The 19677-nt window shown below is 40.2% G+C and overlaps 1 protein-coding gene across 1 annotated transcript; it reads right to left on the bottom strand.

Annotated features, from left to right (window-relative positions):
• Positions 1–4091: 4091 nt before the first annotated feature.
• On the bottom strand, positions 4092–18553 carry LOC137282285 (PCI domain-containing protein 2-like). The gene is made up of 15 exons (XM_067814020.1): positions 18498–18553; positions 18138–18179; positions 17054–17175; positions 16493–16558; positions 15145–15241; positions 13122–13225; positions 11776–11851; positions 11372–11466; positions 10514–10560; positions 9327–9427; positions 8793–8866; positions 8115–8240; positions 7831–7900; positions 6457–6513; positions 4092–5677 (listed from the first exon to the last, which is right to left on the bottom strand). Exons 1-15 carry the CDS (start codon positions 18531–18533, stop codon positions 5588–5590), a joined length of 1203 nt encoding a protein of 400 aa, XP_067670121.1. The 5' UTR covers positions 18534–18553; the 3' UTR covers positions 4092–5587.
• Positions 18554–19677: the final 1124 nt, after the last annotated feature.

Below are 19677 nucleotides of genomic sequence, written 5' to 3'. Positions count from 1 at the left end.
TGTATAATAACATTAGATGTTTTTCCATTAAACTGGTTGACCCCAGCAACTTGATAAAAAGAAAATGTTTAGTTTGGACGATTAAAACTATAGAATAGTTAAATTTAAACAAAGGTTTTTTAAAGGTAAGTGTAAGGCAAAGACTTCACATGTTTTCAAAGCAGTGAAATATCCAAACATACTCTGTTGCATCTTTGGGAGTAGATAAAATTTTCTTCATATCTGCACTCATAATGACGTTTACCAACTGAAGTTGGTCATGGCATACTCAATAGAGTAATTACGGTATTTAGAATCAGACAGATTTTCTGTTTGTGGATCTGTGTATTATGCATTGTTGCCTTTCATGGCAAACATTGACGTCAAGTTGTTGCTATTTATTTCTGACCCTGATTTCTCGAAACAAACTTAAGTCTTACCTGAGTTTTGAATTTTTGCTCAAAATCTGTGAAAATGCAGGAAAAAGCATTTCCCAGGTTGAAATGAAATTGATACTAAACTCAAACTAGGCCATGTGAGTTTGGGGGATAGATCTCTGAAGTTGTTGCTTTTGTTTTAAAAATGCATTTGTTCAAAATTTTGCTGTTTTAAATTGTCAAACTCAGTTTGAAAATTGAGTAAAAACTAAGTTATTTTTCGAGAAATTAGGGCCAAGAAATATATCTGCAATTGTTGTTTGAACTCTTGCCCTTGTAACAGTTCAGCTTTCAGATTGTGAAATGGATGTGTGTGAAGTTGCAGCTTGATTGATTAAAAACGAAAACCCTGGAATACAGCAAGTTAATCTTTTCTTCTTATTCTGAAAAACATTTCTCAGGCACACGTTTCATGAAATTTGAAAATGTTTGCATAAATTCCATATCATATTTGTAGCTATTATCCAACAACCCCAGAAGATCCAGTTTAGAACTGGTCTTCAGTAGTCCATGCTTGTCGTAAAATTTGTTACTGTGTAGATGGTGATGCTCATGTGCTCATTATGATGATCACTGGATTGTCTGGTCCAGATTTGATTATTTGCAGACCTCAGCTATATAGCTGGAATATTGCTAAGTGCAGCATGAAACAACATGCCAACTATCCAAAGACCCAAGTTTGATATGTAATTATATTTTAAGTGATTTACTGCTTTTCTTGTGACTGTGTTCCGCTGACTTGAGAACTGAACCTTTCCTGCTGGCTTGACCCTTCTCAACTGACCTTGACCCTTTCATACACACTTTGACTTTGTAGTCGCTGAGTTTACATTGAGATAAATCAAGGGTGTGAGTTACAAAGGGTCAAAGTCGCTTAGTCCCTGAAATCAAAGTTGCAAGGACACTGGTAATGTTTTACAGAGTGTGGTTAGGGAAGGTTGAAGGTCGCGTATAGTGTGGATAGGCAAGGGTCAAGATTGCTCCATGGCACAGATAAGCTTTAACTTGGTGACAGCAATGTGACATCTCTGTATGTTGTGCAAGTATGTCGTGAAGTTTGTTTTCTGTTATGTTGATGGTTTATTAAGTGTATTATGATAAAATTGTCTTCATCAGTAAAATGTTAACACTTTCCTTTCATGGCCTTGAGTAAATCATGCTGGTTACTTCGTATTGGGGAAGAAATAGAATGCAGTGCTAACCATGTTTATCTTTAAGCATATAAGTACACATCACTGTAACATGTCGTCTGGTGTTCATGATTCAGTTGGGGGTGGTGGGGTAGTCTAGTGGTTAAAGTGTTCACTTGCCAACAGAAGACACAGGTTCGATTCCCCACGTGGCTGCAATGTGTGAAGCCCATTTCTGGTGTCCCCCACCATATTGCTGGAATATTACTAAAAATTAAACTCACTCACTCACTAATGATACTGTATGAAAGACTTTGTATCCCAATTAAATTATGAATAGCACTTAACAAGATCAATCTGGACAGTAATGCACATATTAACCCCCAAAAAGTTCTGGAATGTGAATATTTTTATCAATTTCTTTTTTCGAAATATTTCTGTTTGGTCTTGTTGACATACAAAAATTCCCCAGAATATATATTTTGTTCTGTAATTATAAACTCAATACCTAAATCTGCTCACATGAATATTCCTCTGAGTGCTAAATATACACACAGATATGGACTAAATATTGCTACCAATATCAGCTCCTGGGTAGAGTACAGTTTTCATCAAGTAAACCAAAACATTGTCATATCAACATTTTCCTAGACTTGATGTCATTTTCAGCGTCAGCTGACATCGACTGAGAAGTAGTTTTAGCATAATGTTCCATATTTATAAACATGTGACACACACTGCTTGTTTAGAACCATTCTTTTCCCACAGAGGTTACTTGTCATATCTTCCTACATTCCTCTGTCCTAATATGTCTCTTTCATGGAGCCAGTGTACAGGATTCATGATTGGTTGCAATCAGATTTTGTTGTGCAATCAGCGACTTTGTGTCAAAAGTGATCCTTCTCAAGGCGTTATAATTTCTGCATGTTTTGAGAAATCTAGAACCTCTTCCCCTGCACGATGTGCAGACGTTTCTTCAATACAGAACATAGTCATGTAATGGTGACAAGAGACACAAGTCCCCGGCAGAGGAGAAATATTTGTGGCTCCATATTTGCTTGCATTAGTCATGTTGGATCAAAGTCAATGTAACACATGTTCTGATTGGATAGAAATAAGGGAGATGATTCATGTTGTGATTTTTTGCCACTAAGGGAGTTTAAGATCATTGGGAAATATAGCTGCATTGGAACAGAGGTTTGCAGGAAGATATGACAAGTAACATCTGTGGGAAGAGAATGGTTTAGAACTGATGTTTCTGACAGCATTTGAAGATCTGTAAACATGTGAAGCAAAAAATGAGTTTTATGAAAATATCATTGAAATCATATTATTCAAGATGCTGAATACATGCCCACTGCACTGTCAGAAGCTTTGCTTGAAAAACCATTAATGTGATATCACTTAAAACATAAAAAAAACATTCCTCCATTTCTTACTGTTCTGTGGCTAATGGTCTCCATGTTGCTCTTGTATCAACAAAGTTCATGTATTGTCAGTACGCAACATGTCAATAAAATATTTACAGTCAGTCTACAGCTTGTATATTTGTTGTTAAATGCCACACTCAGCAATATTTGTTGTTTAATGCCACATTCAGCAATATTTGTTGTTTAATGCCACATTCAGCAATATTTGTTGTTTAATGCCACATTCAGCAATATTTGTTGTTTAATGCCACATTCAGCAATATTTGTTGCCTCTTACGACAAGCATGGGTTACTGCAGACCAACTCTAACCAGGATCTTCGTCGTCTCTAAATTAACAATTATGGGTTATTTTATTTGTTTTTAGTCATAATCATAAACCCAGAGCTTTAACAGGGTGATGGGCTGCATCATGGTTAAAGCGTTCGCTCGTCATGCTGAAGACCTGGGGGCATGGTGGGCGAGCTGGCTAAGGCGCCAGGCTAGTGATCCAGCGAGGTTGAGGTTTCGGGATCGAGCCCACCTGTGACCGGGTGTAAAAACCTTGGAGTCAACTTTGTGTGCAGACTCTTTCAGTGTTGTCACAACCCCTAGTGTACAGTACGCAACCCTGTGCACTTAAAAGAACCCACGAATCCGTTGGCATATGACCAGATGGTGGCCACATGAACACGTGCATACACCTAGTTGCGGGTACAGCAACGTGCAGTAAACTTGGACAAAGTGCTGTGACTATGTGTCCCAGTCCACCCAGCTGTCAAATGGGTACCTCGTTAGGATGAGAGAGCCACAATAAACTCGGTGCGCCTAGTGGCAGCAAGAGTTGTATACTCCCCAGGGAGTTGAGATTGAAATACGATGTGCTGTTGAGATTGACATCCGGTGATTGAGGGAAAATACCTAATGTAGCGCTTTGAGCATGCTTTATGTGTGGAATTCAGCGCATTATAAATACACATATTATTATTAAGACCTGGGTTCAATTACCCACATGGGTGTGATATGGGAAGCCCATTTCTGGTCCCCTGCCGTGATATTGCTGGAATATTGCTGGTATACAAACACTCACTCACTCAACCACCCAAGCTTTAGTTTGTTTACAGTACAAACAGAAACATTCACATTTGATGTTTATTTGTACAGTGAGATGTATACGATACATACAGCATGAACACTGACATGAATATGTACATGTGGATTACATGACAGCTGTGAAACACGCCTCCTCCTACGTTATCAATACCTGATGTCAGTCCAGGTCTCACTATCACCATCATTACAAAGAAAATCAAGGTTCTGTTCCCCATAGGCTACACTGTGAGGACCCTGTTTCTGGTTTCCCAGTCTGCCACCTTGCTTCATTACTGTCAACATAAGCGTAAAAACTTTCAACTAATTCCTACCTTCAGCATGCACATCGATCTACCCTATTGGGATGCGATGACACCTGAGCCAAGTCAGCAAGTCTGCCTCTGTAGACAAGCATAGATTGCCAAAGACAAATTCTAACCCAGTTGCCATAGTAACCACTGGATACACATACTGTTGCGTTACATTAAACTTATCACACTGAAAGTTTAAGAAAACGACAGTATGATGTGTAGGTTTACAGATGTACTGAGATGAAGACATGTTGACATGTGTTAAATATCACAAATGAAAGAAATATAACTGAAGCTACAATCCAACAGTGCAAGCCTCAAGGACAGACATTTGAATGTTATACAATTTCCAGTCAAGTGTCTTATGTTAGGAATGCTTGAACGAAGTTTCAAGCTGTACATAGAAACAACCCTAACTTAAGCCATTTATGTAGAATGATTAGTAACCTTAGACAGGGAGTTGGCCTTTGATGACAAAATGATACTGATGAGGAGTACTTCATGCATTGGAAGGTCTGTGAATATGTACAGCTGTATCCTTAAGGTCGTCAATGATGTGGTATATTCAGGGTATATGTTCTGATAAATCTCCACTATACCTGGGATACATCTATAATTTTATTACCTAACCTTGCTGGCTCCACATTCTCACAGTAACCAATCAGCTAAGCCACCTTTATAACCAAGCTTGCCAGTGTCTACAAAGATAGCAGTCGCAGCTGCAAAGGTTGTGTCTCAGATTTGGGAGAAATCCTATGGACAAATTGATCAGTGTGAAACTTAACAAACCTACAATATATGCAATAACTCCTTCTACCTCTTTCAGAGTACCTCTGCATCATTTGTGTTATGTTGCCAAGTTTAATCCGTTAGATTATTTAAGAAGTGAAAGTGAGTTGTGACTGGTGGACTCAACTTCCCAGCATAGACACCTGAGTCCCATTTCACAAAGTTCTCTTTAAGCCTAAGATCTCGTAACTTTTATCGCAGCATTCGTACCTCAATGTTACAGTACAGGTGGAACGAATGCTATGAGAAAAGTTATGAGAGCATTGTGAAACGGGGTCCTGATTGGATAAAAAGCCAGCCAAGGGAGGTAATAAATTCAACAGGCTGCCTCACAGATGCATCCTGGGTATAGTGGAGATTTATTGGCAGGTAGACCCTGGAGATTATTAGGGACGTCAATGATGATGAAGATGAGAAATGTTACAGATGTTGCTGTGATGAGCTATAACACAGTTGAGAGAACAGGGAATGGGTTCTGTTTGCTGACGACAAGCTTCTGATGCTGATGGGAGATGTAGCCTTTGATTTTGTTCTGAAACATAAAATATCCATGTATGAATACAGAATGGTCCAAGAATCATTTCTGTTATACTTTTTCTGTAATTATTTGTTACATGGGATCTTACTGCACTAGTTCTATTATTACCACTGATTATGCCTGGGACGGGCATGTACTTACCCGAATAGGAATTGAGTACCCAGAAATATAAAGAACTGACCACTGTCAACTTTCTTACTATTCAGTCACTATTTGACAAAGATAATTATAGAAAAGATGGCAATAAGACATTAAAACCTATCTGGGGCTATTTCATTTACTTTTGTTTTCCTCATTAGAGCACAGTACTTGGGCAGATATATTACAGTCCTTAATAATAACCTCCATTAACACCAATGATGTAAATGTGTTTTACGTCAGTGAAGGAAAGTTATTATCTGCTCTTGTTATTACAGAGTTCTCTCCCTTTCTGGGTACTTAATGCATAGAAATTGAACTCAATTCCAGCTGAACGCAGATTCGAGAACCCAAGTACCCATCACTGATCTACCATTACAAAATATTTTGTATTTTGTTTTGGATCTCCTCCATCCTCAAACATTGAATATGTCACCTTTCATTCGTCTCGTTTTGTATGGGAATCTGTATCAACATTTATACCGCTAGTAAGTTGTTTATGGTTCCAGTCATGTGTGATTACAACATGAGGACATACAACTGGTGTCCATACCAGGGGCCATTGTGGCCATGCAGTTCGTTCCCATCTTTGCCCCAATTCCTGCTAGGTGAAACCTACTGAGCACGTCACTCACCTCATATATAAGGTTAGCGATGATGCACTGTGTCTCATCATCATCAATGTCTTCAACCTGGAATAAACATAACAGACATATGACATATACAGACTTCAGACAAGCAAGACAATTACAAGTGAGTGAGTGAGTTTAGTTTTACGCCACACTCAGCAATATTCAAGATATATGGGGGCAGTCAGTAAATAATTGAGAATGGACCTGAGAATCTAGTAATAAATAGTATGAGTATCGATCTACAAAAATGGGAACCGATGACATAAGTCAAATAGGTCAGAGTGCCTGACCACTCGATTCCATTAGTCTCCTCTTACGACAGACATGGGCTACTGAAGATCAATCCAAACCTGGATATTCATGGGTCTTATTACAACAAGACCAAAACTCCACATATTGCTTATTGTTATATGAAATCAGTGCTCATACTATCAGTCACACGGGACAGATCATCCAATTGTTGACAGTATGAGTACCAACCTGATATCGTTCACTCTAGACCATCAACTCTTGACCAAAAGAGAGGTCGATGGACGTTGTGGCAACTTTTGTTAACTTTTGCATCAAGTACAAGTAAATCGACGCTGGTCCTAACCCATATTCACTTTTGTTTAGCAGCTAACAAATATTGGCATGAGAGGTTTGATTGTTGAGATTGCGGCAGCGGTATCTAGCATTTAGAGTCATATTAAGGTTGCAAGGACTCACAGGTGCTACAATCAGCAATATTCAAGGTATACAGCATAGATCTGTATATAAACAAACCTGGGGCAGACAATTCAGTGATCGACAGCATGAGCATCGATCTTCGTAAATGGGATACAGTGACATATGACCTGACCACCAGATCCTGTCAGTGCTTCTCATGGCAAACATGCCTTGCTAAAGATCACTTCTAACCTGAACCTTCACTGGTATTTACATACAAGTAAGTAGAGGTGACTGCATAATGATATTACTAGTGTTACGAGTGTGTATTTTCTGTATATTTTGTTATTAATTCAGTAATAATTATTATTGGGTCACAACGTTTAGTGTTTTGAAAAATAATTATGATGGGTCACATTTCGTATAATAGATGATCTGCATTCTTAGGATTTTGGCAGCAGGCTTGTACAGGAATTATCTGCCCTTGACTTCCTGTTTGTTTACTTCCGGGAGACATTGTTTTGAGGGCATTCTACAGTTTTGGCGATGGCAGTAAGTGTTCGTACTTTTAGGAAACGACTGAAAATGTAAGGCTAGTTACAATGCCAACGTTTTATCCGTCAACGCCTGATCTACTGTTTTGCTGGTTAACAGGGGGTTTCTTACATAGTTTGTCACGGAAAATTCTTAACCGTAACACTAGAATAGGTGAATATGTTTTGAACTTACATCCATGAGTCTCAGGGCCATTGTGAAGTCTTCGAGGGGCAGGAGATGGTTCTTCTGATGAATCAAATATCTGTAACAAACACAGATGCATGCATCACCATGGTGATGTGACAGAGGAGGTGAATGTTGTGAATGTCAACAACCAATATTCCAGCAGTATTCCAACAGGAGATACCAGACACACAATCTACCCACATAGGGAAATGTCCACGGCTCCTTGGCGTGACATTGACCAACACTTTAACAACGTGGCTATATGATTGGATGCTTCATGTCTGACTTACACTTTCTTGAATAGGTTCCTGTAAGTGATGATCTTCAGTTTCTCCAGGATCAGGTAGATACCACACTTGATGAAGAACGCTTCATGTTTCAGGAGAGCTGTGTTCAGCTGCAGTAGGTTGCCTGAACTGGGAAACACAGAGGGAAGTGTCTGAGATAGTCATGATAGAGTCAGAAACAGTGTTTTAAATAAACAGGTTACAGACAAGGATTACGGTGTTAGAGACAGGGATGAAAGAACTAAAAATGTCAGTGTTGGAAACAAAGATGAAAGTGCTTGAGAATCATGGCAGTGTTTATGTAGGGATGACAGTCTTAGAGCATCATGGCAGTGTTTAAGAAGGAACGACAGTGTTAGAGCATCATAGCAGTGTTTAAGAAGGGATGACAGTGTTAGAGCATCATAGCAGTGTTTAAGCAGGGATGACAGTGTTCACAGCCTCACAGACTTCTTAAGCCCATTCTTAACACACTGGTTGCGGTCAAAGTTAAGCATTCTTAGGGCTATGAACTTTTCAAGAATAAGGGCATAGGATTTTGGATCAGGAGGTGTGCACAGAAATCACACCTGAGGTCCAAGGTTTAGATAGAAATGCTCCTCTGGGAAATGGTTTTGTGGAGAGGGAGGAATTGCTGGTCCCTGCCAACTCATGACTTTGTGAATGCATTATCTCCCTTACCTCACCGCCCGTGCAACATCAGCAAACTGCTTGAGGTTGTACTTGTGTAGAACACTGAACGTTGGCATCTGTCCCTGAAGAGATAGAAGACAAGGTCCAATAAATATGAATTCATAAACATGAACAAAGTATATGAAAGTTAGTAACAGACGTAACAGATTGGGTGATTGTCTTCCATCACTGCAGGGACATGTACTCTTGGAGAGTCAAACAGACTTTTGTGTGTTTAAGCCACACTCACCAATGTTAAACTCATATGGCAGCAATCTGTAAATTATCAAACCTGGACCAGACAATACAGTGATCAACAGCATGAGCATCAATCTATGGCATATGATGACATGTGACCAGCATCAGGGTCACAGCCACTTATCTTCGTATCCAAATTACCACAGGGTCAGGGTCAGGGTCAGGGTCAGGGTCAGGGTCAGGGTCAGGGTCAGGGTTTGAGTTGGTGTGTGTGAACACCAGATCCTGTAACTCGTGGTCTTTCCTTAACCTAATCTAACCCAGATGTTCATGGGTAACACTCACTAGCAGCATCTTGACCGGGATGAGGTAGATGAGGATGAGACGTTTGTTTTTCTTGCACTGCCGATGACACCTCTCAAATGCAAATGTGAGATATTCCTCCGCTGAAGCCAACACAAAACACAAATAGTAGAAGTACAGAAAGTGGATTATCAGCAGTGTTGACAGTGGATTATTAACAGTGGTAAGAGAGGATTATTAACAGTGTTAAACATGGATTATCAACATTGTTAAGAGTGGACTATCAACAGTGTTAATAGAGATTATGAACAATGTTAAGAGAGGATTATCAACAGTGTTAAGAGAGGATTATCAATTATTAAGAGAGGATTATCAACAGTGTTGTGAGAATATCAACGGTGCTAAGCATGGATTATCGACAGTGTCAGGAACGGATTTATAACATTGTAAAGAGTGGATTAAGGATGTTTTTTCAACAGACAGATGAGGAATACAAGCACGGGTAATACTCAGGGGTCTCATAAAAAATACAAACTTCTGGACTTCCCCACAGATCCAGATCTTCTTGAGAACTGAACACAGGGACCTTCTCTACCTGAACTCCCACATGCTGCTACATCTAGTCAAGTGTCCCACAAAGGTTACACCTGTCATATCTTCCTATGTAACCTCTGTTCAAATATGGCCCTTTCATTGTGCACACGTTCTGGAGTCATGATTGAATGCAATCAGATTAAGTTGTGCAATCAGCGACGCTGTTTCAAAACGGCTCATTCACCAATGATGATGTGCAAACGTTTCATTTAGACAGGATCAATGGCGTCTCCACCCTCCTTGTTGACAACCAACAAACTTGCCTTTAAATCAATTCTTTGAATGTCATTTGCCTTTAAATGTCTTAAGTGTCACATAAAGAAATACATCTTGTCCTTTGAATCCTACACTCTATATTGCACTGGTTTCTGATTTTCAGTTAAACATGAAATACCCAATCTATCCATTGCACGTTGATCAACTAACTCCATGCCATAATGGAGCTAAGTCAATGTAACATGTGATCAGAGGCAACAGAAAGAAGGGAGATAATTCAAGTTAACATTTTTGGCCTTTGGGGCTTTTATGAGAAATGGGTAATATGGGCATATTAGAACACAAGTTACATAGGAAGAAATGACAGGAGTCAACTCTGTGGGCAGAGAATGATGGAGTGTGTACACATCAACACATACCTGCCTTGTAGTCGCTGTCGAACATCGCCTTCCTCCCCACATAGTACCTGTCAGCAGAAGCAAGTCCTTTGTAATGTACATCAAGGAATACAAAGAACATACAATCTGATCCATCTGCCAGAAAGAGACCTTGCACCTTCAATGCATGCATCTAGTGATACTAGTTTTGAGATCCTTGAAATCCCAGGCATTCTAGTTGGCTCTAGATGAGCTGGGAAATACAGACAGAGAGATATATCGTCATGTGATGAGCTGGGAGAGACAGACAGAGAGATCTACCTGTATGTGATGAGCTGGGAAATACAGATAGAGAGATCTACCTGCATGTGATGAGCTGGGAGAGACAGACCTACCTGTATGTGATGAACCTGGAGAGGCAGACAGATATACCTGTATGTGTTTAACCAGAAGAGACAGACAGACAGATCTGCCTGTATGTGATTACCCAGAAGAGACAGACAGAGAGATCTACCTTTATGTGGTGAAATGGGAGCGACAGACAGATATACCTGTATGTGATGTTCTGGGAGAGTCAGAAAGATCTACCTGTATGTGATGTCCTGGAACAGACAGACAGATATACCTGTATGTGACTAATCAGGACAGACAGACAGATCTACCTGTATGTGATTAACCAGGAGAGACAGACAGACAGCTGTACCTGTATGTGATGTCCTTGGAGAGACAGAAAGATCTACCTTTACATGATGAAATGGGAGAGAAAGACAGACAGCTGTACCTGTATGTGATGGGCTGGGAGAGACAGACATGTCAACCTGTATGTGATGAGCTGGGTGAGAATGACAGACAGCTGTACCTGTATGTCATGAACTGGGAGAGAAAGACAGAAAGACCTACCTGTATGTGATGAGCTGGGAGAGACTGAACCGATCCTTGATGACCAGACTGTCAATGGCCCGAATTAGAGGTTTACACAAGTGAAGCTTGTTGATCTGGAGTAAAAGTGACAAATAGTAGAAGTGACAAATAGTTGAAAAAGTACACCTTACAATAGATGATCAAAGGGTTATATGCATGTGTTCTCTAATCATACAACTAACAGCATCCGGTGGTCAGATATTGCTGACGTGGTTGACACATACCATCTGTGTATATCAATGCTCAAGATGTCGATCACTGGATTGTCTGGTCCAGAGTTCATTATTCACATATCACTGCCATGTAGCTGCAGAATTGCCAAGTGCGATGTAAAACTTCACTCACTCACTCACTCACTCACTCACTCACTCACGAAAGCCTACCTTGAAGTATATTTTGAATAGCTGGTTGACAAGATTCAACATTCCCCATTTCTTCGAGTCTTCCACTGCAGCTCGACTGGATTAACATAAATTTGCACAGCAATAATAGAAAACCTTCATAAACGTAACACTCAGACAAAAAAATCATCAAGGACTCAAAAGACAAAGACCAATCATAAGGCAATCAGAAGACATTCACCAAGCACCAAGAAGAATATTATGAAACGCTCAGAAGACCATTAGGACATAACCATCATGTGTTGGCCAATTTTCGGATGTTATTGAGTATTTGAAGTACAGGAATGCATTTTGGAACCAACAGCATCAGCCGGAGGTTTCAAATGAAATATTCCTGTGCTTCAAATACTCAATAACACCCGGAAATCGGCCAACACATGATGTTTATCAACATTGTAGACACAAAAGTAAACCAAAGGGTTTTACTGTCTGCACTCGTTTACATCGAGTACGGGTACAGCAGTGAAGTGTCATCCGCAGGCCGTTTCAGCTGGTTCCCATGGCAACATCTGGAGCAGCTCATTTGTGATGTCATTCTAACTTTATGTCACAATATGATTTGAATGACGTTACCACTGTTAATGACACAACAAAACAATTGTTTGCGAGGTTTCAATGTGTCAATACGCAGTTAATAGTCTTGCAGTTTCTGGACATCTAATACCATTTGATCATGTTTTTCAACCAATCAGATTACAGATTACACTGACTTTTGGTTTACAATTGACCAAGCATTTAGATGATTATGATCAAAGAGTCAGGAGACAATTATAAGTCAGAAGACAATCACCTTGCAATCAGAAGCCAATGATCAAACAGTCAGAAGGCTGAGTCCGAGAGCTCAGACTATGATAAAAGTATGTATGTCCTCGTTTTCTAGCACTGAATAATTCTCGACTGACATCAAGTTGCTTTGTGTGTGTATACACTTCTGATAATTGGTAACTGGTTTGAAGATTCAACAACTGCCATCAGTCAGTTGAAATATCTTGAGTGAACTGCTGTTACAGTGTAACTTACTGGATGTGTCTGCCACTGATTAAAAGGACAGAATGAACAACACTAAATACAGCCATATATCTACAAAGTGACACAGTTTCCTCTAGATACAGACAAGTGACATACTTGAGGGAAAACCAAGTTCTATGGATAGTCTGCTTCTTTACTGCAAAGGGAGCAACATTTCTGTGTAGGTACTAACACCACTATCAAGCAAGTGATGACACTGAAACGTCACACCCATTGCAATAGAGAAGTTGACTATCCATAGAACTTAGTTTCCTTAATCTATATAACTTCTAAATGCCTTTCAAAGAAAAGTGACTCACTTGTCACTGGCACAGACACGGAAGCAGCCCATAAGTAGCTCAGCTGCTTTCTCCATCCTCTCCCCAGGCTTCCCTCGACTCTTCATCACCGCCTGGACATCAGCCTGCAACAGTCATACACACTGTCAGGGTGCTTGCCAGGAGGGGCTGGGTTGTCAGGGTGGTTGTCCAGGGGAGCAGGATTGTCAGGGTGGTTGTCCAGGGGAGAAGGATTGTCAGGGTGGTTGTCCAGGGGAGCAGGATTATCAGGGTAGTTGTCCAGAGGAGTAGAATGATCGGGGTGGTTGTCAGTAGGTTCAGGATTGTCAGGGTGGTTGTAAGGAAGAGCAGTGTTAACGGGGTGGTTGTCAGAAGGTGCAGAGTTATCGGGGTGGTTTTCACGAGGAGCAGGGTTCTCAGGGTGGGTGTCCAGGGGAGGAGCATCATCAGGATGGTTGTCAGGAAGAGCAGGTTTGTTGGGGTGCTTGTGGGGAGGAGCAGGGTTGTCAGGTGGTTGTTCACGGGAGAGGAGGATTATCGGGGTGGTTGTCAGGAGACTGTAGGGTTGTCAGGGTGCTTGTGGGGAGGAGCAGTGTTATCAGGTGGTTGTTCACGGGAGAGGAGGATTATCGGGGTGGTTGTAGGGAGGAGCAGGGTTGTGAGGGTGGTTGTCCAGGGGGGGAGGAGGATTATCGGGGTAGCTGTCAGAAGAAGCAGTGTTGTCGGGGTTGTCTTCAGAAGGGGATGACACGGGTTGCCACTGTTGTGTGTAGCAGGATTGTCAGGGGTGGGCCTTCAGGAGATGGTATTGTCAGGGGTAGATATCAGTGGGAGAGATTTTGTCAGTGGGTGCATGTAAAGGGTTGCTGGAGTTGTGTGTAAGGAGGTTGCCACTTGCCAGGAGTGGTTATAAGTCAAGAAGTTTTGAAAGGGGTAGGTGAAGGGGGTTTGAGGTGGATGTGAAGATGACGGGGTTGTTAGGTCTTGTCCGGAGGAAGGGTGGCATCACGTCAGTAGGAGTGTGGTGTCTGTTGAAGTGTCATCATGTGATATTGGCAGGCACCAGTGGGTAGTGCCAGTAGGTTTCATCACAGGCAAACTGTAGCGCAAGTGGGGTTGCGCAGCGTAGAGAATATGACCAGTCTTCATATATGCGAGCAAAGCGAGCAAAGGTTGGCAACACACTTCCCTCGCTTCGGTTCAAAAAGTATTTTTCGTGTCAAAATAAAATATCACCACCATCAAAGGTACACTCCAAATTCCTGACTAGATTGTGATCTCAGATTTCCAACCCCATATTTAACAATTACTCACGTGAAATATGTTTTATTCAACATTTTAAGCGCCACTCGTGGTACATCAGACCGTTCTTCACCTCCATTACCTCTGCCAGCTTCCAGTTCAAAGCAGTGAAGGAACAAGTTATTATTCCGAGTGGAATACATAAAGAGTTACCTCCCATGCTTCATACGCCCGCTGCGCCAGAAGTGTGTTTATTGTAGAATAAATGTTACAAAAGATCTAACAACAACGCCGACACTTAAGACAAATACATTCCAACAGAATCATGATAAATTTAGGCAATGTGGTATATCTTTATAATTTCTGCTTATTCTTGTTCCTTCACTCCGTTGAGCCGGAAGCTGGCAGGGGTAATGGAGGCGAAGAACGAACTGAATACCACGAGTGGCGCTTAAAATGTTGAATAGAACATATTTCACGTTAGTAATTATCAAATATGGGGTTGAAAATCGGAGATCACAACCTGGTGAGGAAATGTGAGTGTACCTTTGATGGTGGCGATATTTTATTTTGACACGAAAAATACCTTTTGAACCGAAGCGAGGGAAGTGTGTTGCCAACCTTTGAAGAACTATGAAGACTGGTCATATTCTCTACGCTGGGCAACCCCACTTGCGCTACAGTTTGCCTGTGGTTTCATCAAGATATCTTTCAGATTATTCCTGTCTGCTGAAAGATTAAAACTTCTCTAAAAGACAAAATGCAAATTTTCCATCCTGGAATACAAAGGTACAGTACTCACACTGATGGCGAACCGACGGAGATCAAGACACACGCTGAACATAAGGGGCAGGGACCAGTTCTCTTCTTTCTGACTCTGCATGGCCTTGGTGAAGGCTGTGCTATAGGTCAAGGTCAGTGTATATGCATAATGAATCCTGGAATAGGTTCACATAGAGTAATGGCCAAACAACCATCTGACATACATCTTAGTAATAAACTAAGAGATGCTAGTGGATAAGGACAGTTACCCTTCATAATTTATTACATGATAATAATCATATGAAAATTAAAACTCAGATTTATCTACCATTCGAAAAGAGTGAGTTTAGAAAAACCCATTAGCTTGGGTATGGCCAACTAGAAACAGAACTTGCAGTAACTAGGATTTGAAACAATGATCACAAGAGTTTGACTAATCCAAGGGAGGCAAATCTGCAGTGCAGCATGTGACATTTTAGATTACTGTTCATGGTTTGAACAAATGTGTTTGTGAGAAGCAAACTGGAGCAAACACTTGTCCTTCTGGTCTCATTTTTCCTACATTGGGGGATATTTAAACATTCACAGGTTAGTTTAGTTCTAAGCTGCTGTCAGTTATTATTCCATGTATGACAACAGTCTGTATAAAGTCTTTACAATCAAGTGACCAACAGCATGAGCATTCATGTACACAATTGGGGATACGATGACGTGTCAAGTTATCAAGCCTGACCATCCAATCTTGACAGTCATCCAGATCTTCACTTCTAATACACAAATGAAGGTCCATGGTAGACCAGGCCTTCAGCACCTCATGCTTGCCATAAAAGGTGACCATGTTGTAAGAGGCGACTTGTGGAATCATTTGGTCAGGCTTCCTGACTTGGTTGACATATGTCGTCGGTTCCAAATTGCACAGATCAATGTGCATGCTATTTATCACTGGATTGTCTGGCACAGACTCGATTATTTACAGACCATCATTACATAATGTCGTTTAGAAAATGGTCAAATGCAACATATGTCATCTTTGGGATTTCATTTTCTAACTAAAGTACAAATTCTAGTACTTTTTCGGTTGAGTAGCTGATGGGATTCGAACCCGCACCCTCACCTGGGTGATTAGGTGATTAAAAGTTGTTATAAAAACTTCATGAGGCATAGTGATTTTCTTTTTTCTTTTTGTGCTGTAAATCAAGCAGTAACTTGATTATAAGTATTTTTTTGTTTAATAATACTTTATGCAATATACTGCAATACATATCGCAATATATGCTTTCACATTGCAAAATATCGCAATACGAAATTCCCTGCAATACTCAGCCCTATATCTGGGGCAAGACAAATGCCAGCATGAACACTTGAAATATCAGGTGAGTAAAGGATATTGTACAACCACAGCCTGACAGCCATACGCCTCAATGAAATCATGATTGGCAACGGCCCAACAGCATCTGGAGTAGATAAGCATCATTATTCACAAAACAGTTGTTGAAACAAAACAAAATCTCCAACAACGTCACAATATGGCATAAAATAAACTCATTCACTATGAATTACTGTTCTCCACTGGTTCATGTATAATATTTATTGTTATGAATACATGACTTCTGTCCATTTGAGAAGACTTGCATGCTATATTTGCAAGCCAGGGTCCATTGCTCAAAGTGATCACAGTTCTGTGATCATTGTAAGTTTGTGTTGAAACAGAGTTTGTGCATCTGGTCCCTGATTTTCAGACTACTACTGATGTTAATGTTTTGATGAAGCTAGTTCAAAGATGAAGCTTGTGGTGATGCTACCTGATATTCAAGCAGTAATGGAATACACATGACACGTGAACTGTTGCCTGCATATCCCGATACATTACTCTTATATACTTTAAATACTTTTATACCATGTGATGACCACAATACAATGACAAGCATACAGTTATAACAGTACCCTACCTGATGTGGGCTGCTACCATTTCATCGTAGGGGGGATCCAGGACTCTCTGAACTTGTGACTCTGGGTGTTCCAACTGGCACCGAGGACTTGCAATGTGGGCATGTTGAAATGACAATAGTTCCTGTGAACAGTGAGTGAGTTCAGTTTTACATCACACTCAGCAATATTCCAGCTATAAGGTGGTGGTCTGTAAATAACTGAGTCTGGACCAAACAATCCAGTGATCAACAGCATCAGTACCTATCTGCATATTGGGAGCTGATGACATGTGTCAGCCGAGTCAGTGAGCCTCACCACCAAAATCCCATTAGTAACCTATTACGACAAGGATAGTTGACTTTTGTAGCAAGCATGTTTTGCTGAAGACCTACTCTAGGATTTCAACCACATACCTTCACTGGTATATTACTTATAAGTTGGGTCCTTGGGGACTATATCAGGGTCCTATGAATACAGCATAGAGAATTGTTTTTATCATTTTTTCAGAACCTTGAATGAATCATTGATCATGTGGACTGATGGATGAAATGATGCGCCCGAAAACTCTGACAGAAACAACCAAACACTTGGTTAAGTAACACGTGTAGTACGTACAGAGAATAATATTGGGCGTCCCTATGGACGCAGTGATTTATTTTTGGCATCCATTCTCTACATTTGTGCATACTGGATGCACACTGTCCCATTAAATCCTGGTACATAGGCACGATAAATCTTTCAGTAAAATACCTTGTGTACACAATTCCCCTTTGGCCTAAAACAAACACAGTTATGAGAGGACATATAAATCTTTAGGTATGTGCAACAGGCATGTGGTTTCTGGAAGTGAATAACGCTGGAATCATCCCAGATCAGATGTCTTACCCACATGATAAAAAAGTTAACTCATCCGTGCGGTCACTCTACACCTTGCCACATAACTTAAGGTCCAGTCTATATAATCATTTATGATCATGATTATCTACAATTTATATGCACAGAAATTAGTTACATTTTTCTTTAGCAGAACTGTGATGGTTTTAAAAATTGTCAATATGTATGTATGTTCCTTCTTAACTTATGAAAGTCTAATATTATACATACCCCCGCTGATAGCCCATCTTTGTTTTGTAGAGCATAGTCAACCTGGAAAAAAACAAACTTGGACAATGAGTATTAACAAGCTGTCAACTGCAAGGCAAGTTTTGTTTCTTCCATTTCAGCATGCAAGGTAGTGCTAAAGCCCTATTCTGCGTAATGGATTCTTTAGGCCCGACTGGCTTGCTTTCTGTCGCAGGCATTAGTGCACGTGACAAATGCACATGAAAATAGGAATAAAAATGTTAAGGAGATTTTTCTATTCTTAACTATTGGAGGAAGTCACGCTCCTTTACGAGTTCAGCCTTGACAAATTCAAAACTACAAAAACAGTCCTCTGAGTCAACAACTAAAACATAATCTTACCGACTGTAAAAACGAATTTAAGGAAACGTGCGCCATGTTGTATGAATTATCTCCCTTGGATGATACTTACTCATAGCTACAGAGTGTACGTCAGAGGCTCGCTTCAAACGAACAAGATGTGTGTTTCTCCATGTGACTACAAATGAAATTAAAGTAAAGTGTTTATCGATAACGAGTAAAGACATTTCTCCGTCCATCTGATTTCATTCGATCACTGATCACCTTTGTATTCCATTTTTGCATCATAAGTGTAGAATAACTTCTGGTTGTTAAATCCTGTTTTCGTTTGTTTTGTTTCAGATTGCATTTTAATTACCAACTATTTCTGTTTTGATTTTGTTCTTGTTTTATTTTTGTTGAATAAATCGACTATTTTTGTTGACAAAACAACGATTTCTCCGTGTCTTCACCACAAATGTTGGTTTTAATTTAGTCTTGTTTTACAAACATTGAACCAATTTTGATACGCTTCGGAAGAACTGTTCCGTATCCATTGTACAAATTCATGTACAAATCGTTTGTGATGCCAATATGTGACTATTGTTGCCATGCCAGGAATAATTGTACGAATGGTCAGTCCCATATTCTTGAGCGAATACGTACGCACAACATCTAGTCACTTCGTGTGTAACATGGGCGCAGTTCGTGGCGCCACTCATCATAGGTTATATATTCAAACAAAGTCTAAACCACTAAAATAAACAAGGCGCGACATTATGCTAATACATATTCATAAGATGCGTAAAAATCTCGCATGTGACTACCTCTTTGACCTTGTTCCTGAATTTTTCTCCGAAAACAGTCAATATAAATTCCGTGATAAATTTAATTTAAGCTACAAGCAAGAAATTGTAGGGCAATATGAGCAATCGATAATACCTGACACAATTAAAATGTGGGATTCATTAGCTCACAGTATCTTATTTGCTAGCTCAATCAGTGAATCCAAATCTCTGCTGACAGATGATGAATAAAAGATTATTTTGAACTGAATTATGGCAGTTGGATCTGTCAGATCGTGCACTGTCGACTTGAGCTCGGCTGTGGTGATTTGAATGCGACACCGACCCCGCGCTTGTGGATACCACAGTGGAGATGCGGTTCATCACCTTTTTACGTCCTTGAAGGGCATTTAGAAGTGAAGTACATAAGAATGAAGATTTTTATGAATATCAACTTA

This window comes from Haliotis asinina, chromosome 4, assembly GCF_037392515.1.
Source record: "Haliotis asinina isolate JCU_RB_2024 chromosome 4, JCU_Hal_asi_v2, whole genome shotgun sequence".
Classification (NCBI taxonomy): domain Eukaryota; kingdom Metazoa; phylum Mollusca; class Gastropoda; order Lepetellida; family Haliotidae; genus Haliotis; species Haliotis asinina.
This window is presented reverse-complemented; position numbering and strand designations above follow the sequence as displayed.